Source organism: Coptis chinensis, chromosome 3 (assembly GCF_015680905.1).
Source record: "Coptis chinensis isolate HL-2020 chromosome 3, ASM1568090v1, whole genome shotgun sequence".
NCBI classification, from domain to species: Eukaryota; Viridiplantae; Streptophyta; class Magnoliopsida; order Ranunculales; family Ranunculaceae; genus Coptis; species Coptis chinensis.
In genome coordinates, this window is record NC_141458.1 from 113570121 (window position 1) to 113592601 (window position 22481).

Here is a 22481-nt window from a genome sequence, read left to right on the forward strand (position 1 = left end):
GTCAGTCAAACAGTTAGTTGACTTTGTTGACCGTGGTCAAAATTTCTAGCAGATGATATATGTCTTGTATCATCGTGCTACACGTCATGTATCATCGTGATACATGTCATGTATCATTGTGTAAGAGGGTGATACATGTCATATATCACGATGATACATGACATCCGCAAAAAATCTTGACCACGGTCAATGAAGTCAACTAACTGTTTGACTGACGGGAAGTTAGAATGTGGGTGGTAATCCGAATTAAATTATTATGTGGTGGGTATCGCAAAACCAATCTTCAAAATAGGGGGCAATCGCTAATTTACCCTATAAATTTTATATCTATTAAAAAATTAATTAATTATTTTTATCCGTGTCCCGGTGTCAAACTCCTACAACTCGCCGTATCCGACACCCCATATTTGTGTCGGACACGATACGCGTGCCCGTGTCAATGTAACCTAGAAAATACCATCACTTAGAAATGTCCCGCAATGATTGGACTATTGAATAGTGCTTGTTGGCGCAAAGTGAAAGGTGATACCACAAGAAACCGCGGTAATGTCTGCAATGTGTTGTTTACCCCTAACAAAGCGGTTTTGTTTTACGCATTTACCCTTCCAACTGTCCTGTGTTGGACACTTGGACCTTTCCTGTTTTTGATTTGAGCCAACAATTGCGTTAGGGCCAGGGGTGTGTGGGGAGAGCCGGAGAGGGCTTAAAATCCATTTCAAGTGTCCAATCTGACTCCATTTCAATCCAATTTTCTTCCTCGATCTCACTCGCCTGTAACCTCACTCTCTTTTCACTCGCTGCGTCTCGATCGCCATCTCTTTCAGTTTTCTCACGAAGAAGTAAAAGATAGAGACTTTCGTCTGTAAGACAGCAAAAACTTCAGCATAAGGCTCCCTTCAATGCGGATTTGAACTTCACTGAATTCTGAACCAAAATGCATTCCCTATAGAGTAGGGTTCACATATGACATAACGCAATAGGAACGGCAGGGTGACCACTTGAAATCCTTCATTAACTTAAATAAGACCCAGACAAAATTCATAGACCGGAGAGCGGTGGCGTCATATAAACAAAAATGCAGTAATGCTACACCGACCCACTTATTTGACCTACTATTTGAACCTACTGATGTGTATTGCAATGCAAACCAACGGTATCCAAATAGTGAGTCGCAATGGTAGGTCTAAAAGTAGGTCCGTGTGGCACACTCACAAGAATGTGCGAAATTTCTGTAAAGACTGTAGACACAGTGGTCTAGTATGGGTTCCAAAAGGATAAAGCTCTAGCGTCAAGTCTCTTGTCCCCGCACCAATTTTGGCAAGCAAGAGAAACTTCACCAAATCAATTTTGACATTGTATAACAATTTCTGACCACCCAAAAGAAAGTATCAGTGAACAAATTCAAAAAGACAGAGGTAGAGAGGGCATCACAAGCCTATGGGTAAAACATCTATTTCAAAATTGACGGGGTTACATAACCCAAAAACATCATCCATTTCATATTTAAATGCATCCAAGAAAAGACCTAAGGAAAGCCCAGCCTTCCAATAATTAAACATTGTGATTAGACTCCTAATTTGGCTAAGTACAGGAAAAGAAGCCTTATACATGAGAGCCCCTATTCCCTCTACTACCACCACAGCCAAGCCAGCAGACAAAATGTCCCAATCACCTGTTTGCCCAATAACAGTGGCAAAGGCAGTTGCACAGTAGAAACCCACCAAGAAACACAGTACCTTCATTGGGAAACCTTTCTTCATCTCCGCAATTCTTGCATTTAACTTGTCTTGAAAATCTTGAATAGCTTTAACTAATCGAGTTCGGCCATTAGGACTATTCCCAGTAGAACCAGATCCTTCACCATCTACACTGCTCCTAGCAGGCCAGGCTATACTCATTCTCCTAGAGTAAACCAAGTAACTTCATATCATTTATATGAAGAAAAATTAAAACAAAAGCTGATATCTACTTATTGTCAGGAACAATCTCAGCACTTCCATTTTTAATTAGAGAGAATTACTGTCATTTTCTTCGAACTAATCAGAACCCTGAAGGGAGCTTAGCTCTGTACTTCATTAGAAAGGAAGGACTACTACTTGAATGACCAAAAACTTTATTGACACTAAAAGACATGCACACCAATAACAGTTTGGCAGTTTTACAAAGACGGAATACATCCACCATAATATAACACGGGTCTATAAATTTACAAAACTAACCATTTAACTCTTAACATTTGCAATTAACCAATACATCCAATTATGCACCATAAGCTAGGATGAAACAAATAACTATACATATCGTAATTCTCCATAATTATAATATTAGAATCAACTCGTAACTTTTACTGCTATGCTTTAAGACAAAGTGGGAAAATTCAGTATACACATGCACACATACACAGACAAACATCCTGTCTTCTGAACAAAAGTAAACCATCATATATCCTATTTTTAATATCTTTAGAGTTTTAAAAGCCAACTACAAATGGAACTTACTTGGAACTTAACGCTGAAGAAGACAGTGGTAAATGAAAGAAACCAAGTCGTGGATACAACCGCAGAATAGAATGACTGCGGAGACAAGCCACATCCAGAAATCTTGATCTAAAAAAATTGGGAATTCGAAGCACAGCATTTCTTGGATAGTTAGGTAAGACCAACATCTTAATTTCCATTGCTGTGCATGAGCCTACAAGTATAGTTAAGAACAAATGTCAAAAAGTACAAAAATACATACACTTCCTATTGTTATTTAACAAAAAGCTAAAAACTGGTTATTGACTGGCCAAAATTAAAAGACCAGCAGGGAGGAATTGAGTGTCCCACACAAATGAAACAAGTTGTAGAACTGTTCAATACCGTGAGTTGGCAAACGATTCCCAAGAGTTACCTCTATCATATGTAGAGATAGCGAATTACCCAATAGTAGAAGTTTGTCCAATTAAACTAACTACACAAAGATATATATATCCTTATTATGATGCACCAGCCCTAGTTGCAAGCTACAACTTGTAAAAAGCAAGTCTAGAAAAAGATCATTCTCGACATATATACATAAGTGAAAACCATTCTCTCTGACTAAAAACTTGTCGAACATTAGGTTTGTTTCTAACTGAGCACTTGAGTGATAACTACATTATTTTAATTTATCAAGCAATTCATTTCTATTGGTTTTAATCAACTAATTTACCCCATTATATGCTAATTACACATTCATTCAACGAACTTTATCAAGGTCAGACGAAAAACACATACCTCAAAATAATAACTCGTTTGAATATCATCTTTGATGGCAAGTTGCAACCACATTGTAATAATCTAGTGAAAATGTAAACAGTCTTCTCAACTAACATCATTGAATAGCAGCAATACACATGGGTACGAATCGTGTAAATGATTATTTGTGGGGAAAAAATCTCGTGAGCTTGCTTAATACTTAATACAAATATTAAAGGGTCTGTTTGGAGTTTGGACTGCCATTTGGAAAACTTTTACGTGTACAACAACTATGCTCCCTTTTAAAATGAGTAAAAAGGGTACCTAATTATTCAAAAGTTAAAGAACGCGATTGAAGAAAAATGTGCAAAGTAAAACTCTAATAATAAATAACAAATTAAGTAAGGAACACGAATAAAGAGAGAATCAATAAAAGCTTACTCGAAGAATATCTAAACCGTCTTCTTTTCTTCCTTCTCCAAAGTCTCTCTCTCTGTGGGTTAGTAGTTTGTTTTCTTGTAAACCCGGTTTTTGTGGATGTTTAGCCCTTCGGTTTTTGTGGTCTTCACTCTTTAATAGTCTTTTTAAATATACAGACATACAGTCAATTTTCACTACAGTTTTCACTTTAAGGACAATCGATTATTGTTTTTTTCTGTGTTTTTAACGAAAGTTTGACCCCATTCTTTAGTTTATGGAATGATTTAATTTTCTAAACGTTTTCAACTAATCAACCGCACTAAAGGCCTAAATCCAGCCCAACAACTTGTGGAGCTGAACGGGTCCAGATATCTTTAAACATACAATTTGTTAACAAGAAAAACCGGAGGTGTAGTCCATAACTTTGCGTATACCATGTTAAAGAGCAAACAATTTGTGTTACAAAGCTGTTACAGAACCAAGAGCAATTAATTATACTAGCCTGCTTGCTTCATAAACATTCTGGAATGGGGAGAAACTATTCAGTTTTCTTTTTCCCATCAAGAACAAGGTTTCATCTCAAAGAGATTGTGTAACAAGCTGCAAGAGGAAATTAAGTCCGTGTCTCTGTGACATATATTGGTACTTACAGTAAATCTCTCTTAGAGAACCATTTTGTCATACCACATCTTCGCTGAATTACCTCTTTGTGACGAGCCATAAGTATCGAATATACACTAATAGACATGTTTGTGACTACGAGTCTAGACCTCTATCTGCCATTGACTGCATCACCTTCTCCACCTTATCCCACCTACCAGCATTGCCATATATCTTTATCAGAAGCTCAAAATTATGTGCATTGTCGGGCTCCAAATCAAAAAGTCTTGCTGCTGCAGTCTCACCCACATCCATGTTGCCATGAGCAGAGCAAGCATAGAGTAGAGCTCCCCACACAGTTGGACCTGCATCAAACTCCATCTGCTTCACTACAATATCATAAGCATCATTGATCAAGCCCGCTCTTCCCAAGAGGTTAACCATACATGCATAGTGCTCCATACGTGGCTTTATTCCATATCTGTTTTTCATCTTCACAAACAATTCCCTTCCATCTTCTACCAAACCAAGATGAGCACAAACGGATAGCAATGATACAAACGTAACACTGTCCGGCGAAATGTTAGAATTCTCCATCTGGTTAAAATATTCTAGAGCCTGAGGGTGTTTCCAGTGTCCAGAAATTATAGTATTCCAAGAGACAACATCCCTGTCCACCATCTTGTCAAACAACCAGCATGCTTCATCCAACTTTCCTTGCTCGAATATAAAGCAATCAAAGAATTCGCTATGGACAAACTTTGCTCATGCCCGCGCCGAAGAACGCAAGCATGGACCTCAAAAGCAACCTTAGACGATGAAAACTTTGACAAAATTGTAGATATTGCAACTGAATCCGGCTCAAATCCATCATCAATCATCCCGCGAAAAATGTCCAAGGCTTCAACCATAAGACCATGATGAATGTATCCCGTCAACATTGAATTCCACGAAACTGAATCCCTAACACCAATCTTATTAAAAACCTTTCTGGCCATCACAATATCACCACATTTAGCATACATATCAACAAGTGCATTTAAAACAAACCCATCTAAAACAAAACCACGACGAACAATATCTCGATGAACAGCCTCCCCAACACGAATCGAACCAAGTCCAGCACACGCTTTCAAAACTCGAGGAAACGTGAACTGATCAGGCTCAACACCCTCTTCTTCCATTTGAAGATAAAGTGCCAATGCATCTTCATATCTACCCAACTCAGCATACCCTGAAATAAGTGAGTTCCAAGGAAATGCCGATAAATCACGCTTATACATTTCATCAAACACTTGATGAGCTGTCTCAATGAGTCCACATGATGCATAGAGTCTTAAAAGCTTTGAGGATAAACTCGCGCTTTTACGTAAAAGGTTTGGTGGAATTAAATGGTGTAATTGTATACCATGGTTAATGGATTGTGTATGAAAACATGTTTCAAGAAGTGATGAGAATATTTCGGTATCGATAATTATGCCGCGGTTTATTGAAGTTTGGATGTCTTTGATAATAGCATCAAGTGCTTGGTCTTTGGTTTGGGGGGTTTTGTATGGAGTTTGGATGAGAAGTGGTGTTGGGGGTGATTTTGGGTAAGTGATGGAGTTTTGTTTTTGTTTTTGTTTTTGAATCTGTCTTTGGAGTTGTTCTTGTTTTTTCTTTTTCTTGCTTTTGGGAGAGTTTTTTTGTTGGCAACTGAATAATGAAGGAGTGTGGGTAACGAATAGTGAAGTGTTCATTGAGAGTGCTGCATGTGAAACAAGTTTGCATGGATTTTATCCCTCATCCCTCACTCACATGAGAGAACTGATTTTGGTTATATACTGCTGTGCTGTGTTTAGGCCCCGGACTATGGGCCTAAACAAAACCCAACAAATTATGGAGTTCAGATGCGCATTGCCCAAGAGCCCAGACACGTTTAAATAAATATAATTAGTATGCTCCATTGCAGTGGGGCGTGAGCGGAAAAAGAGTGGAGAAAAGAGAGACATATTGGTGAGAAAAGAGAGAGGGAGAAATTGGTTTTGTCGACAATTTAAGAGAAGAAAATAAGTGAGAAGTGAGGGGGGGATGTTAAACAGACAGCAGACAACATTACACTAAAAAACGTTCACTTGATTAATTACACAAAGAAACCGAAGGTGTAGCACAAAACTTGATTATGTTATCTGATTCTTGACTTTACATTTAATTAAGTAGGTTGTGGCAACATCAGGGTTCGAATCCCTGCACCTCCACGAAGTAGACGGTGTGCGGAAATCTTTTACAAAGCCTGTAATATATGACTGAGTTACAACTTACACCATCTCTAATGAGCTTTGTTAACCGTATCAATGTGTACAGGTGTTGGCATCGAGCACAGAATAACAGGTTTTGTTGAATGAATGAAGCTGCCATGCAATGTTACAAATATGCAATTACCCATCAACATCTGGGCTAGGTATTATATACTTGTTATACGCTAAAACTCTACAACAGGCTTCCCACCGTGAAATGGTTGAGAGAGATTTTGACTTGTGTTTGAATCTGGAAGGATGGCACAAAAGATTGATACGGCAAGAGATAGAAGTGTTTAGCTAACAGAATTGTCAATGCCAAGGCCCCTCCACGAACTAAGTTCAAATGACTTCGCAAAGGTTAATACTTCAAGATCAGCATTTATATATACATAGCAGTCAATGATTACAGCGTGTACAGAGGTTTGCTTTGGTAATGCTAATGTATATGCAGATTCTATGAGGTACATACCCTTCAGTCTTGATGCTACGCCCCAATGGCAGAACGAATTCTCTGCTATAAGATATGCCTGTGTTACCAAAAATTTAAATTTGCAAGATAATCAAATGTCGTCTCAAAGCCTACTGAAGCAACCACCAGCATATGAGCTTGAAGAAATCCATCTCTAACGTTGAATACTTGAATGGGCTTAGTTGACCATTTACCAATATACAAACGCAGGCAATATCATCTCATTGAGCAGAATATGTCAGGTATTGTGGAATGAATTTGTCATGCATTTACGCATCAACAGCAGGGCCTGGATAAGCAGGTAAACTCATTATACGTTTGTCTACAACCGGGCTTCCCACCGTGAAATGGTAGAGACTTTGGAACTCTGATCCCTTCAGCCCAAGTACCTCATGTACTGCGAGAGATTGTGAAAAGAAACCCTTTAGCACACATAACTCATCTCTAAATTGCTAAAATAAAGGGGATCAAACAAGAAGAGTAAGAGATAGAAACTTTATAAGAGCATTTGGAGTTGGGCAGGTTCAAAGACTTATAAAAGTGAATCTATCTTTTGGTGATGAAGTATACCAAAAGTGAGAGACTAACACCATTATGCACGCTGACCTTCCCAAGAAAAGTATCCAACAATAGGCTGAGGTGAACATTAATCCGTTTTTTATCACCCAATTGTAACCTGGTAGCCTCAGCCTAAAATCTCATATGCGCAAGCTGCCCTTGCTATTAAATCTAATAAAGTAAATCGTCAGAGCCCTTTAAGGAGACCAAAGTAAATGTCTGATATAGGATACCATGAGTATAGTTGAGCATAAAGAGAACTCGTCTGGTGCTGGAGTCATCTTCCAAAAAGATATGTCTTAAAACTGTTATGAGCATCATAGGGTGCTGGAGTCATCTTCCAATAAAATTTGTATTAAACCGTTTGCTCCGCGCAGCTTAAGACTTCCTAGATTGCAACTCAGCAATATGTTTTCTTCTCTTATTTCCTCCCATTAGGACACTTCAGCTTGATATTCTCACAAAATCAAAAAAAGATGGAGGGAGAAGCAATGAATGACTATCTCAGAACACCATGCGCTCAATAGGTGTAAAGTTACTTTGCATTGAGGGTGGGGCTGGTTAACAAACGGAATTACTCATTACTTATGCTCGGCTTGTTTTTGGTTTGCTCAAGCACATTTCTGTTGCCCTATGAGCCAGAGCCTTTCAGAGCTTGTCTAGAAAATGAGCTGAGCTTTAACATATTAACGCTTGACTGCCTCGGTCATATACCATCCCTTAGCTATAAACTAACCGAACTACTCGGGCTTAGCTCGTTTTTTGGTCCGCTCGAGCTCATTCATGTTGCAATATGAGCCACTCCTAAACAACGTTTATGGCTCATTTAGAAAAATAAGCAGAGCTTGGACATGCTGAAGCTCAACTAGCTCGTTTCAGTTAGCAGCCCTAGTAAGGGTATAGTCAGTGAACAAATTCAAAAGACTGTGTCACAAATAGAAGTCTCCCTTTCTTGGTTGGACAAACCCAACCGGCGATTTCCAACAAGTCTCTCTTAATATATCTATGAGGATAATTTTCATTGCATTCTAGAGGAAAAAGATGACAGACCACATTACAATAGAGAAAGACTTACCAGCATCATCGAAGTAGCAACCTATTCCAGTAGCAGAGATGCCAACTGCATGAGCTTCAAGGTATAACACTTGACCAAGAATTCCAGTCTCCCAGAACAACCGCGGGTACATCCAAACATTCTTATCACGCAATGATTGCCCAAAACGAGCCACCATTCCCAAACTGAAGCAGCCATCCGCAGCAATGTCCTAAATTTATTGAACAGGGATTTAATAAGTAAATGAAATGCCTCTTAATACATATAACAATATTATCCACAGGCACTGCACTACACAAACTAATAACACACATTTGGCTCTAGGATGAACATCAGTAACCAAGGTATGTGTAAAATTTGCACTAAGGTCCGAATTTAATATCTTATTCTAAAATGTAGTAAGTTCAATGCTTTTCAACAGTAAAGTCCATCGCTTCTTCAAAAAAAACGAAAGTGATACTACTGCCGAATCTTCTTCGTGAAAGAAGCATATAATGTCATATGACTGCTAAAAGAAAAATTATGAATTAAGTTCTTCAGTACACAAACTTGATACTACTAAAGAACCAGAATAGTAAAATATCATATAACTATATAAGTAACCTAATCCTATACCTGATGACAAGAAAGTCGCTTCGCAATCTGCTGACAATCACCTCTAGTAAGCATATAAAATGGGAGATCAGCAGGACAACCTTCAGGCTTCACCCACTCAAATTCAGACCTTGTCGCCTGCTTAAGATCATGAAAATGATCTTCATTCCTCACCAAGAAATACACACCCTTAGGCAATCCCACCACCCTGTGAACAAAAACGACAGCATGAACTTCTGAATCCCAGGGAAGTACCCGGAACGGCAATGCAAGCTGTTTCCCTTGCTTCTCTCCACCACCTTGAGAACCCGAAGGAAGACAATGTAACAGAATTTGATAAAAAGTTTCTCTCTTCATTACATGAACTCCATCCATATCTACTGCACTCCTTCTCTTTCTAACAATTTCCCTCGCTGTAAACCCCTTATACAAATCTTCTGAAATCAATCCACTACTTTGAAATGGCTTGATTTCAAAACCATCCCCATGTGTCAATGGCTTCTTTACAGCTTCAGCTGTCCTATATATTATATCCCAACAAATATGTTCTTTACTAAGTAAATTTGGTGTACCTATCCATTCCAATTCGGATAAGGACTCCGTTATCAAAGAACTCAAACTCTTATAATCCACAGAAAATTCCTTACTATCATTAGGGAAAACAACAATAACACAATCTGGATGTTCAAATTCGATCTCCGGCAACTTCCCCTTAACGGGGCGAGACGGAATTTGTAAAGTAGGAAAACAGTCTAATCCCATTAACTTTTCTAAATCAGAATAACCCAAACCATCAAGTACCTTGACATCCCACCCAAGTTCAGTAGCAGCAATAGCAACAGCACCAATAGCATGTCCAACATCATGATTACAATACCGAAACGCGCGTTCCCCATACTTCCAAGCTTCTCTCCAGAAAATCGACGATAGCCCAACAAGAAAAGAACCTTTAGGGAAAAAGTCCAACACCCCAAGTGGTATTTTAGCCCGAAGCTCAAGGGAATGGTGTTTGGGGGCGTAATGCGCAACGAAAGGGGAGTCGGAAAGAGAGTTAATAGGAGGAGAAATGATGTAAGTTTCAGTTGGGTGAAGGTTTCCACTACTTGGGTTAACACGAAGTGACCAAGTAGACAAACCAGTTGACTTCCAAGCGGAAAGTGAAAGAGAGTGATAAAGAAAGTGTGAGAGGGTTGCAAGAGAAAGGGGTTGTGGAGAAGGAGGAGAAAGAAAGAGTGAAGAATATGAAATTGAGGACGGGTCTTGTTTTTGGTGTTGAAGAGGGAGAAGTGGGGAGGAAATGTAACGACGAAATGGGTTGGGTTGATTTGCCCAGTCAAGACCATGTGGACCTCTTGCGTAGTTGTTGAATGAGTGTTTGGTTTGGTTGTGGTATTTCAAGACTTGGGCTAATAATAACTCTTGTTCATTTGATTCTTGTTTTGAAGAAGTGGGAGAAGTAGACATTGAAGCGGTTGTTGGTGTAAATATTCTTTTGTTGAGGGGTATCATGTTTTTTGAGAGAGTGAAGGTGGTGGAAGGAGAGAATCTAGGAGGAATGAGTAACATCTCCTTTGTGCTGGTTTTGTTCCTGTTTGTTGGTGTTGCACTTTGTTCTGGACATCATTTGAATGTTCCAGATTTCCAGATGCTATGGGGTTGTTTGACTTCTTCAGTTCTTCGTGATTGTAGTCTGGAGCACTGGATCAAGAATGGATAGCAAGCCCAAAAGCCCATTTGGTCTGCGAACTTCGGCGCAAGATACGCGTAAGAGATTGAGAGGCTACTCAAAATCATGACTTGTGTGACTTCTGGCCCAATGCCACGATCTTTGCCCTCTAAACTTTAAAGACTACTACAAGATAATAACGGTTCTCATCGTCTAACTAGTAACTACTGGGAGATTGAGAGGCATGGGTCCTGTGAAATCTCTATGCAGAGATTGTTTTTCTCCAGTGGGTTGAAAAATAGGACGTAAGCATTCCTCTTACTCATATACCTCATTCCAAATCGATCCTTACAACCTTATTTCTGTTTGAAGTAAATTATTAAGCTGATTGATGATGATGAAACAACTTAACTATTAAAGTCGCTTTTGACGAAAATAATAGCAAAAGTTTTGATGATTCCTGTTGATTCCAAATTAACCAGTGGAGTTGTGTGCATTCCCTTAATGCAGTGAGTTCCACTGCATTCTTAGTGACCGTTTGATCACGCAGTTTTCCGGCCAACTAAAACCAATGGAATAGTGAAAAGTATACTTCTCTACTAACCTAACAAGTAACAGATGCTTATGAGTTACGACTATAATCCACGAAATAGCAGTCCCCTGTTAAAAGAGCTCACTAATAACTATTAGAGAGAGAGTTTAGGTATAGCAAACTCCTCAGGTAAACAATGAAGAATGTAATGAAAGATGATATAATAATAGCTCGATCCCAAAACTCCCCACATGCACTAGTAAGGATTATTACATTTACACTTGCTCATCAACCAAAATTTGATTTTATATGAACTGGAGACATTACATTATAAGCTGAAAGGGTTTGCTGCATGTCTTGAAAGAACAGATGTTGCAGGTTTAAACCCTGCATAACCCAGCTTTATCCAAAATTTGAGGTGTAGTATTAGTGTAAGAGAACAAAATTTAGCAAGTTCAGGATAGCCATTAGCGCACTGTGCACCTCATCTTTAAATGATGATGTCTGAAAACTTCGAAAGGATAATAGAAGCAGTTGTGTTCTCTTGCTGCTTGTCGTTCGCACATCTCATGTTTCATATGATGGCCTTCTGCACAACAATATGGACAAAGTCATCAAACTTTGCCTGAAGAAGCCAATATGTTAATCTAATAATAAAAATACAGTTTCTACCCAAAGAGCATGTCTACCAGCTGAAAATTTTGGCAGCATAGGTAAGAACTTTTCAATCTCAACAGGAATGCCTCTAGAGATTTGTTCCGAGGGACAAGTGATTTGAATGGTAGGTAAGCCATATCAACTTGCAAGTAATAGTTCTTACTTTGCCATACATGATAAGTATGACAATCAGGACAAACTTGTTATTGTGTAACCTCAGACATCAGTTTTGCCGTTTTAATTCTCCACAAAATTTCAGCATATACTCCTCAAAAGTACAGTAACCATAAAGGTAAAGGCACATACCAGTGCCCTAAGATAATCGTTATATTAAATGAGAGTTGTGGTTCTGAATACTACCAAAACTAAAGTATAGATTGTAGCCAGACAGGAAGATAAGACACTGACTTGCCATTTATTCCATTGAACTATATCTCACTCTCAACTGCTGTAGAGTTGCATTAGTTAAAAATAAAAATAAGTATTATTCATACCTCATATGCAGCAAAAACTGTGCGAACTCGATCAAATATCTCATCAGTTGTTCCAACCGCATTGATCTGCACACATTACCATCTATCACTACTCCCCTATAGTACCATATATAAAAATGACCACGAGTCTTTACAGATCTACATTATCTGAACAATTAATAGCCGCACAGATAGTTAGACTTGTAAGTTGTAACTGACCAAACTAAATACACAAAATAAAGACATACATTTTGAATTGTTGATAAATTAAAAGGATACGTATGTTTGCTGAATTAAACAATATTCATCCCTAAAGTGTATAGCCGTATACTAATACAGACCCAAGTAACATCCATTCTATGTCCAACAGTCCCCATATAAATTTTCAGTAATGGGTCAATGTTACCTTTTGAACTTTTCCCAATTCAGAATAGTGCTTGATAACAGGAAGATTTAGTGCGGCAAAAACTTCTAGGCGTTTCTTTACTGTATCTATATTATCATCAATTCTTCCCTGCAGTGATGAGAGAAACAAAAAGCGGTCAGTAGATTCATAAAACCTATTTGACGAATGGAAAAAGGAAAATTTGATAATACGCTACAACCTGATTACGACCTAGCACCCGCTTGACCATCTCTTCTTCAGGAACGTCAAAGAAAAGCACAACATCTGGTTCAGCTCCAATCTACATTGGAGTTAAAATGTTAGGAATTGAAGTCTATACGTGACAAACTAGAGTAGTACGGAGGAATTTAAAGGGTGTATACATCCGTCTCCTACCATTACCTATTTACGGGGAGGGGACTTTAAATGTGCTTTCCTTAAACAAGAAACTCTATATCAGTTGAAGATTGTTTCCTTCAGGGCTGCACTTAGATGCCATCATCGTGAGGATAATTATCTAGAGATTTAAGGATGAGATTCCCATTAATAAAACATCGGTTAAGTGTTGTTTACCAAAAAAAAAAGTCGTGTTAATTTAGTCATACTTTTCCTCACACAATTGACTTCCACCCTCCCCCACCCTGTTTACTCTTGTGTTGTTGTTATTGTACTCAAATTGTCCTTTTGGCTTTTGCTTACGCCAGAAAAAAAAAAATCGTGCCAACGAAAGGAACAATGAATTCCTATGGATAGTGCTGCCTATAGATCCAAATACATCTGAAAATGCCTTGGTAAAATCTTCCAGAAGCAACCCAACTGTGCTTTGCCTGAATGCGAATACATGATGTGGAAGACCTTCTCCATCTCCAACGATAAGTTTCAGATGGTGCAGGTATATTTGAAAAACAGGGTGAAAACACATATTTCAATGAACTCTTCAACAAAGGTTTTCTTCTGCTAGGCTCTTCATAAAGAACTCAGAGAGATAGGAAGAGACTTACTATTTTTTCAAAAGCAACGCGGTTCTCTTCACTTCTCGGGAAACCATCAATGAGAAACTTATAGTTGCTACTTGACTCAATTGCTCTTTGAATCAATTGGACTGTTACTTCTGATGGAACAATCTTTCCTTCCTTAATCGTGTTAAAAATCATCGCACTGAAAACAACATTACAAAATCTCTTAAACTGCGTTTTTTGTAGTTAGAAATGCTATATAATTTAAAGAACAGCATAACAGAGATATTCATTTTCTGTAAATACCTATCCTCATAATTAGAAGAGATAGCCTGCCTTAGCAGATCACCAGCACTGAGATGTGTGAATCCATAAGTTTCTACAATCTTTTCACATTGTGTACCTTTTCCACTACCAGGGCCACCTAATGGCATTGTATGACATGAGCTTATTAAGCATATGGAATCATATAGTATTCCTCCAATCCAAACAAACTACTTAAATATTGAAAACATACCCAGGACAAATGCTACGAACGGGGTTCTTACAGTTGGTGATGCTCCATCTTTAGCCTACATGAAACCGAGGATTCTGTCATTCTGTCATAGCACGACTTGATTATACAAGTGGAAAGCTTAACATTATAGATTCACAATTATATATAGAATGACAAATATTGTACGTAATTTAAATTCTACTACTATAGAAGAAAAAAAAAAGTTACCCGTGTCAAAACTTGAGCGGTAAAGGCTTCCAAAAGGTTAAATCTGTGCGGTGCCTACAAATACAATTGAATGAAAGTAAGCTAAAACATTTGACTTGGAAAAAAAAAGGATCAGATGGAGATTATTACCTGGTTAAGAAGAGAGGGTTTGGAATGAGAAAGTAATCCAGTAAGAGAAGAAACTCGCCTCCACATATTTCTGTTGTATGTGATCTCTTTTTTCAAGTTGGTTTTCTTTCTTCAATGTGTCACTTCTTCAAATAATTTCCGCGCATTATAGGCACTTGTATGGGCTTTTCGCCGCAAACTTAAATAACAATTTTAAAAGTGACTTTTCTTACCGTCTTATGCCGTTTCGGTTTTCAAGAAAACCGAAATCTCCGTTAAAATTCCGACGTTTCCTTCCAAATTCGAATCACGGACTTATGGTTATGACTTAGGAGTTATGACGACAATCCATAAGTCCATAACACATGCCTCCTTCGTGACTTCACGAATCAGTACAAAATTTGGCATTGATCAAATTTTCTATTTGCATGAGCCAATACATAATTTGCTGGAAAAGAGGTTAGGCAGATTTTCTCAAATGGGAAAGGACAACTTTCGCCATTTTATTGTCTTGTCTGATCGAAATTGTGTTTCTTTCTAATTTAAATCAACACGGTACTGGAAAGTGAAAATTTGAAAAGCAATAGAGTTACACCTACATGTTTGACTGATATATGTGAACAATGAACTTTTGAAAATGATGTTGGACGATATGAATGACACAATTTACCACCATTGAAGCTAAGAGGCTTCCATGGTTAGTGGCCTAGTGCTACAGAGATCATGGCCATCTAACTCAGTGCTATGTGAAAAAACATATATATGATATAATTGAAACAAAATATCTTAATAAAGACAATTTTGATTTATTCATGCACGATAAGTTTATATAGTTTAACACAACACAACATGAACTATAACAGATCAATTTTATTAACTAAGACACCAGATTTAGCAAAAAAAACTAAGACACCAGTTCAATTCATGCTGGCTCTGTATGCTCCTCCTTCGTCAGACTCCGAGGAGACTAATTAGATCCATCTTCCGAAGTACCATCTGTAAAGGAGCGTTTTGGTTTTCTCCTAATTACTACTAGGATGAACGGGAAGGGTTAGGATTTTTGATGTGACCGAGGTCGCTGTGAGCGAATCTGCCTACGATCTTCTCGTTTTTCCTTTTTCCGGGGAGAAGAATCAGTCCGGCGTAGTTCCATGTAGGTGGTATTTATAGAGTTTTGAGAGAGGAGATCCTTCCGACCGCGTGTATTCTTTTGTACAAATGTAGGGTGGAGATCGCGGATGAGTGTTGAATTGGATCCGTTATGATTGGGGGTAGATCACGGTAGTCCCTATTTCCGGTGTTGAGATTACCACTAAGATTTTGGCAATCATTACACCAAAGTGGGGCGTGTTTCTATTCAGCGTTACGTATTTGGCGAAGTGTTAAATGATCGAGGTATCTCCGTTCGCACCACCTACTCGAGCTCGCTCGCAGTCGGTCTTGAGGTCGCCTTGGATTCATCTATCTTTAGCGCTGCGCAGGTGTCTGCGAGGGGTGGGCTCGTTATCGCCCCGTCTTGGAGGTCGATATCTTCGGTTAAACTTATGCTCTCTCGCGAAGGTCACGATGCCCTATGAGGATATCGCTCCCCTACCGCACCCCTCCGATAGGGGCGTTGGTGTAAGGAAAACGCTTTCTTGAGAAAAGAGTCGACGAAGCGTGGTGGGCGTGGCGAAACGATGAGTGGATGAACCGGACCGGGTAGCCGCTACTTTTGAATGTTGTGGCCTCGCGTGAATTGGCGGGGAAAAGGTAGTTTTAACTTACGTGCACGCGATGTAATCGTAGCGGTTGAAGCGAAACGATGTCGCCGCGCGTTATCGCGGAATCGCTGAAAAGGGCGATGCCTTGGAACACGTGTGCGGGCTACAGCGTAGGCTGTAATGATTACTCCTTGGTAACTGAACGGGCGGTTTATACAAAATCAGATTTGGAATACGAAAAAGTTACTTCGTGTTTTCTTCTTCCGCAAAAACGCCGACTAGGGTTTTCAGTGTGGAGTGCTCTGTCATTTTTCTTTCCCATTTCCATTTGCTTTCCTCTCTGTCCGCCTTCGTTATTTTAAGTAAGTAGGTTATTGTAAAGGCTATAGGGTTTAGAACTGAATCTTTGATAGAAAAGGGTTGTTATAATGTCGATTCGATGACACTTTCGGTCGGAGGAGGTCCGAGATATCTTTGAGTTGTGGAAATCACGAGGATGAAGAATCCGATAGGTGTCGGCGTGGGGTTGAGTTAGAAGAAAGAAGATAGAATGGGGGGGTAACGCCCGATCTCGGTCGAGGAGATGGCGGCTAGCTAAATGCGTCAGTCGAGGGAGAGGTCGGCATCAAGCGATGTGCCCCTAGAAGAGTGAACCGTCGTCTTTGCTAACTCTTTCCCGAAATGAGGCGGCGTATGGGATTAATGTCCCCGACACGGAGATATCTGAGCCACGGCCGAGTGAAAATGTTAAGTAGTGAGGAGTATAACCAGCCCGACGGTGGAGTTATAATCTGTGAGGGCGGTGAGGCCTTGAGATGCACATACCGTTCTCGCGGTATCGACTTCTTGGCGCTTTGTTGGAAGTCGCCACTGTCGGTTAAATGGGTAACACCGGCGATTATTTAAGGTGTTCGACCTGCTGAACGCGAGTGGGAATATGACATAGGTGTATCGATATAGTGGAGCACTATGTGATACGTCGATCGGGGAACATGAACTTTAGCTTGCAAACCATGACGGCGCGCGTTACTGCGGTGATCGATGGAGTAAGCAATGAGGCTGGACTAAGAGACCGTTGTTGCTAGTTGGCAATTACCGTGTGGCGGGTGTATACGCAAACTAGGATTTGTAACATATCCGGTGGGTAGGAATACTTTTCCGTTGTTATTTTTCAGGGCGTTTGATAGGCTGCTCTAACAGTCTTTGTTTTGCTTTGGCTGCGAGTTTTTCGTGAAGCGGCCCGATCGTGGGGAGATAGAAAGATTAAACTCGGTGACTCGTCTTGAAAAACAAAAGCGAATTACCCGAGGTCGCTCATTTCTTTGAGGAAAAGGGAGGGGCTGCGATCCGGAGAAGAGGAAGGTGCAAAAGGCGGGCTCTAAGTCGAACCAAGCGAGGGTGATGGAGAAGCGTGCCGATGATCGATAACACGAGGAGAGAGGAGAGTCGTGGGCGAGGGGCGCAAAGCGGTTGTGAGGGGAATCCTCGGGAGTTTGGAGGATCGAACAATCGGCTGAATGGGGTTCGATGGAGGCTCTGTAGAGTTGGAGCCGATGGTTTTATTTTCGTGCTAGAAGGCGAGTCGGAGAGGGCCCCGCGATGTCTCTCGGCGGGGATCGGACGAAGCTGCGAAGGTAGCTCGACATGCTCGTGGAGATGGTGCTACGGGGCGGATCGATGGTGGAAGCGGTTTGGGGCCGCGGTATCTACGCCCGTAGTGGGGCCCGACTGGCGAGTCATGGACTTGGCCACTTTGGAATGGGGTCCGTGCGCCTCGGCGAGGCGCGATCCCATCCGGTGAAAGAACCAAAACTCCCACGTAAAGCGGCCCGGAAAAGCGGTGGCGTCTTGGACGATCTGGAAGGACATTTTGTCTATCACGGGCGAGAATGGGCGCATGGCCTTTATTTGTAAACAAGCGGCTAACGCTTTATCCAAAGAAGATAGCGGGTTGTTTGCTAGAACAAATAGCTCGGATGGCAACCGAGAGAGCTAGATGAGAAGGGGGTTAGTGACAACTTGAAGCGAATGGAAATTAGCGCGTCGTGGTATGTCTATAACTTCATCCGAGGTACTTGCTTGCTTATGCAAATTCTGTTGTGCTAACCATGTGTATGTTCGTCTTTGGTGGCCGGTTCGAAGTTGAAAGAGATCGCCCGGTTCCGAGAATCGGATAGGAAAATGGTCTTTGAAAGGCTGGGTGAGAGCTGAAAAATGTCGGGGCGCCGCCATGAGATGGAAGCCGGAGAAAGAGACTTGAAGAAAGCCCATGAAGCGTTGACTCTGGCCAAATTTGTTGAAAGATCTGAAGCGGAAGAGCCGAGGCAAAAGCTAGGAGGAGGCCGAAGATAATGTCGCGGCGATTTCTTTGTGGAAATGGAAGGTTGAGCGATCGCCTTACCGCAAAGAAGGTTGCTCGGGGCTTAATCGAGGGCCTATGACCGCATTGGGCCCGACTTCCGACTTGTTGAACCGAGACTGACTACAATGCCTTGAAGGAGGAACACGCCCGCTGTGCGTCCCGTCCCTCGGTGGAGGAGGTTCCAGGGGATGCCGGTGGGGCGATTGCCTCTTCGTGGCGTGCGAAGCGGGGGTTACTTTCGAAATGAAAGGCCGTTGCACCGATCACGATGATGAAGCCAGAGTTGGATGGCATAGCGATCATTGTGGACGGGAGAGAGGCTGAGGTCGATGAAGCGTTTGAGCGTGGAGGAGTAGTTAATGTGGCTGGAGATGAGGAGTTGTAAAATTTGTTCTTGGTCTTTTTATCAGCTTATATGCTGTGATACAATAGAACTGGTTTCCTGGGGTAACCTGGGCAGTTCGCCTTTCTTATGTTTGTGTATCTTGTAATCTGAACAAAGTAGGTGTTTCTTGCTGATTCGGGGTAGCGAATGTAAAGCGAACTTCGTGTGGGGCGGGTTGGATTTCTGAGTAATCTCAAAGAACTCGGCTCAACACCGAAGCTATCTGATAAAGCTATTAAACGGAACTTCCCTTGTTTATATCACGATGGTAAATAGTTGTGTTGTGTGTATGTCCGAAGTCGTCCCGCCCGCTCGTAGTGATGTAGGATGACCACGGCTTAGAATGGAACGTGGTAGGCCCATTGTGGTGGCGACCTCCTTACTTATGATTGGTAAAATGGGGGCCTGTTGTTGGAGTGCTTGAGATTGCGAAGTCGACGCCAGCCTTGGCGTGAACATCGGATCGGCGGAGTCCGGCTCGAGATCACGAGTCGAAATTACTCTGGATTGATTACGCCAACCGGTGTTCCGTTCGTCGTGACACGTGTAGGGAGACGGCGGTTCATGGGACATAATGATGGCGGGCGGATGGCGTTTGGCGTCTCAAAGGTGATAATGAGGGACTTAGGAAAAGACGTTTCCTAAGGAATATAAACCGCCGCACATATCATCAAGAGGTCTTTGTCATTGTTTTAAAAAAGCTTTCCTTCCTCCTCGTTGCTCTGCTCTTGCAGACTTTGTGCTTTTCAATGCAGCTTGTTCATCGGTATGTGGCTTCTTCTCTATCGTTTTATTCGGTTTGAAATACCTAGAGTAAGTATTAACTTTCTTTTTGCAACTTTCTTTGCTAGGGTAAGATGGCTAGATGTCGATGCGTTTGTGAGAAACGTCCCCTCTATCAATGGAGGAAATGGAGTTTGAGCCTCATGTTCATGGCGATCGAGGGAAGAGGGAAGGTTCTTGATGGAGAAACGAAGGGTCATAAGCGAGCAAGGAGAGATAGTCGCCTGGCCGGGCGGGATTGTCTTCAATTCGCCACGGCCCGAGTGAAAGCGAAATATGGTTGGTCATTTCGTCGGCATACGAAACAATTTAAAGGTCAAGCCCGATTAGAGGTGAGAGTTCGGCCCCGCCATGTAAGGGCGATGGGGGCGAATTCTACTACAGGAAAGGCGGGGAAGAAGCGGATGGTGAAAGCTCGGTTCGGTTAGCTTTCACTCGGCCCCCATAGCGACCAGCGTTCTGAAGGGGATTGTGCTAGATGGTGATAAAGCAGAAGTTGAGGACGAGGACATGGGGACACTACTGGGGACGATGGATATGGCCGCTTGTTTGGTGAGTTCTTGATAGCTTAAGTTGTTGTCATCCGACTTCCGGGGAGTCGGTGTTCTAACTATGTTCATCACGGTTTCTTGCGGGGTATGATAAAATTTGAAAGAGGTGCGGCGCTCGAGACTGTGGTAACCCGCGTGGGAGTTTGGGGTTGATCGAGCTGCGTGGGGGTGGACAAGAAGAAATGGAGGTGATGTCCACCAAGTACCGTAGCGTGGATCACTTGAAAACGCCAGATGGTGTCGGATGTGGTGAAATTTGGAAAGGAACCGGCGGTTGTGGACGGCTTATCGCGAAGAAATGTCGGAAGGTGGCGAAAAGCGAAGAAGGCGATATCTTGAAGCTGTATATCGCCTATGCGCCGCTCTGGACGAAAAGTATGACCGCGAGGTCATTTCGACATCTTGCCTCGACTAGCGCAGCCCCGGAAGACAAGCATGTCATTACTGAAAATTGATAAGGTGATCATCGTCTGTCTCTGTTAAGCTGAAGTTGTGATTGTAGTTTACATTTCTCTCTCTTATACGGGAGCAAACAATAGAGCTGTGTTTTCAGGCTTGCACGGCGATTCGACATTTTCATTCGGCTGGTTTTCCACGAAAGTGGCAGTTCAAGACTTGTTGAATTTTTGTAATGATCATCGATCTGGATTTCCTGGGTAATCCCAGCAGATCGGTGGACGTAGTTGTGATGACGTATTGTCATGTAACGTTGTTTTGGATGTGTATGCATGCTGCTGTGTGTTTGTGTGTAACTAATATCTTGATCTTAGAAATATCGTCTGTTAAGTAGTCAACCCTAGAAATATAGGATGTAGCGTTGATGTGCACAGAACTCGGGCTGGATGGGTTATAGGTGCCCAGTGTAGCTCCGGGAGCGTTTGCTTTCGAGGAGAGGTGTTCTCGTATAGTCGACCCTAGAAATATAGGTCCTCGGCGTAACAAAATTGGAGAGGCTATGTAGCTAGCTGAGCTCTCGAGATCCTAGAAATATAGGTCCTCGGCGCAAAATTGGAGAGGCTATGTAGCTGGTGAGGCGTTCTCGTTCTCGTAGTCGATCCTAGAAATATAGGTCCTCGGCGTAACAAAATTGGAGAGGCTATGTAGCCTCCCGTGAGCTCTGAGAGCGTTCGTGTAATCGCCTAGCCCTTAACGGAGAGGCGTTCTCGTATAATCGATCCTAGAAATATAGGTCCTCGGCGTAACAAGAATTGGAGAGGCTATGTAGCCCGAGGCGTTCACCGTGTAATCAATCAACTAAGCTAACAAAATTGGAGTAGATAGTATCGGTCGACGGCCGCAAAAACTTGTCTTACATTAATGAAAACAAAAGATTTACAACATGAATGGCTTTTTGATAAAATTTTTTGGTAGATAAGTATTCCAAGGTCGAGGCAACATCTTCCCCTTTGGTTTCTTATCCGGTATGCTCCATTGCCACGCGGCGTTCCACGATGTAGGGGCCTTCCCATGTGGGTGCTAACTTGGAGTCGATCTGCGTCTTTTTGAGCACTAGGTCACGGGTTGAAAAAGACCTAGGATGAACTTCGCTTGTTGTAGGAGTTCTTGAGTTTGCTGATAAGAGGCGACTCGGCGGCGGACTAAGTCCCGCTTTTTCTTCCAAAGAGGTCGGCGTCTCGCGTGATAACCGAGTCGTTATGCCCCTGATTCGACAAGTTACGTCGAGTTGTAGTGACGGTCGGTTCGGTTGGGAATTACGGCCGCGTGCCATAACATAAGGAGAATGGCGACTTCGCCCGATCTTGGAAAGCGAAGCTGTTGTCGCGGTGAGCCCATAGAATGTTTTCAACCGGATTTGGCCATTGGCTCTTATTCTTCTCAATCTTTTTCTTCAAATTTTCCAAGATAGCTTTGTTCGGGCTTCCGCTTGACCATTACTCTGGCGTCTTCGCGGAGTAGAAAACGCATGAATGATCTTCCACTTGGCTAGGAACTCTTTTTGGTATTCGGCCTTTGAATTGAGGCCCATTGTCCATTACCGTGTAT

General features: G+C 41.6%; 3 protein-coding genes and 1 pseudogene across 5 annotated transcripts; all 4 read right to left on the reverse strand.

Moving 5' to 3' along the window:
• Positions 1-1416: 1416 nt before the first annotated feature.
• On the reverse strand, positions 1417-3758 carry LOC147513154 (YCF20-like protein (DUF565)). Its single transcript, XM_086596168.1, has 3 exons — positions 3660-3758; positions 2499-2691; positions 1417-1902 (listed from the first exon to the last, which is right to left on the reverse strand). Exons 2-3 carry the CDS (start codon positions 2675-2677, stop codon positions 1428-1430), a joined length of 654 nt encoding a protein of 217 aa, XP_086452294.1. The 5' UTR covers positions 2678-2691; positions 3660-3758; the 3' UTR covers positions 1417-1427.
• Positions 3759-4050: 292 nt separating this feature from the next.
• LOC147513155 (pentatricopeptide repeat-containing protein At4g25270, chloroplastic pseudogene) lies at positions 4051-6048 on the reverse strand (annotated as a pseudogene). The gene has a single exon (XR_015215224.1). The product of XR_015215224.1 is annotated as a pentatricopeptide repeat-containing protein At4g25270, chloroplastic pseudogene (transcript).
• An 827-nt stretch (positions 6049-6875) lies between these two features.
• Positions 6876-10835, reverse strand: LOC147513156 (nitroreductase family protein). The gene is made up of 3 exons (XM_086596164.1): positions 9214-10835; positions 8620-8809; positions 6876-7383 (listed from the first exon to the last, which is right to left on the reverse strand). Exons 1-3 carry the CDS (start codon positions 10756-10758, stop codon positions 7256-7258), a joined length of 1863 nt encoding a protein of 620 aa, XP_086452290.1. The 5' UTR covers positions 10759-10835; the 3' UTR covers positions 6876-7255.
• Positions 10836-11594: 759 nt separating this feature from the next.
• Positions 11595-15239, reverse strand: LOC147513157 (UMP-CMP kinase-like). 2 transcript variants are annotated; one of them, XM_086596166.1, is made up of 9 exons: positions 14715-15239; positions 14586-14639; positions 14379-14433; positions 14168-14285; positions 13907-14063; positions 13126-13206; positions 12927-13034; positions 12542-12607; positions 11595-11976 (listed from the first exon to the last, which is right to left on the reverse strand). In XM_086596166.1, exons 1-9 carry the CDS (start codon positions 14778-14780, stop codon positions 11965-11967), a joined length of 717 nt encoding a protein of 238 aa, XP_086452292.1. In that variant the 5' UTR covers positions 14781-15239; the 3' UTR covers positions 11595-11964. The 2 variants fall into 2 exon arrangements, with proteins under 2 accessions (XP_086452292.1, XP_086452291.1); XM_086596165.1 differs by having other exon boundaries at positions 11595-11979; positions 14715-15233.
• Positions 15240-22481: the final 7242 nt, after the last annotated feature.

Bases quoted from the DNA above. Each gene is read 5' to 3' on its own strand.
- LOC147513154 (XM_086596168.1), bottom strand. From the start codon at position 2,677: ATGGAAATTAAGATGTTGGTCTTACCTAACTATCCAAGAAATGCTGTG. The intron at 1,903-2,498 runs GTAAGTTCCATT...GGTTTACTCTAG, and splicing joins TCTTCAGCGTTAAGTTCCAA to GAGAATGAGTATAGCCTGGC.
- LOC147513156 (XM_086596164.1), bottom strand. From the start codon at position 10,758: ATGTTACTCATTCCTCCTAGATTCTCTCCTTCCACCACCTTCACTCTC. The intron at 8,810-9,213 runs GTATAGGATTAG...CAATAAATTTAG, and splicing joins AGCGACTTTCTTGTCATCAG to GACATTGCTGCGGATGGCTG. The intron at 7,384-8,619 runs GTAAGTCTTTCT...AATCTCTCGCAG, and splicing joins TTGCTACTTCGATGATGCTG to TACATGAGGTACTTGGGCTG.
- LOC147513157 (XM_086596165.1), bottom strand. From the start codon at position 14,780: ATGTGGAGGCGAGTTTCTTCTCTTACTGGATTACTTTCTCATTCCAAA. The intron at 14,286-14,378 runs GTATGTTTTCAA...CAATGCCATTAG, and splicing joins GTTCGTAGCATTTGTCCTGG to GTGGCCCTGGTAGTGGAAAA. The intron at 13,035-13,125 runs GTTGTAGCGTAT...TCATCACTGCAG, and splicing joins GGGTGCTAGGTCGTAATCAG to GGAAGAATTGATGATAATAT.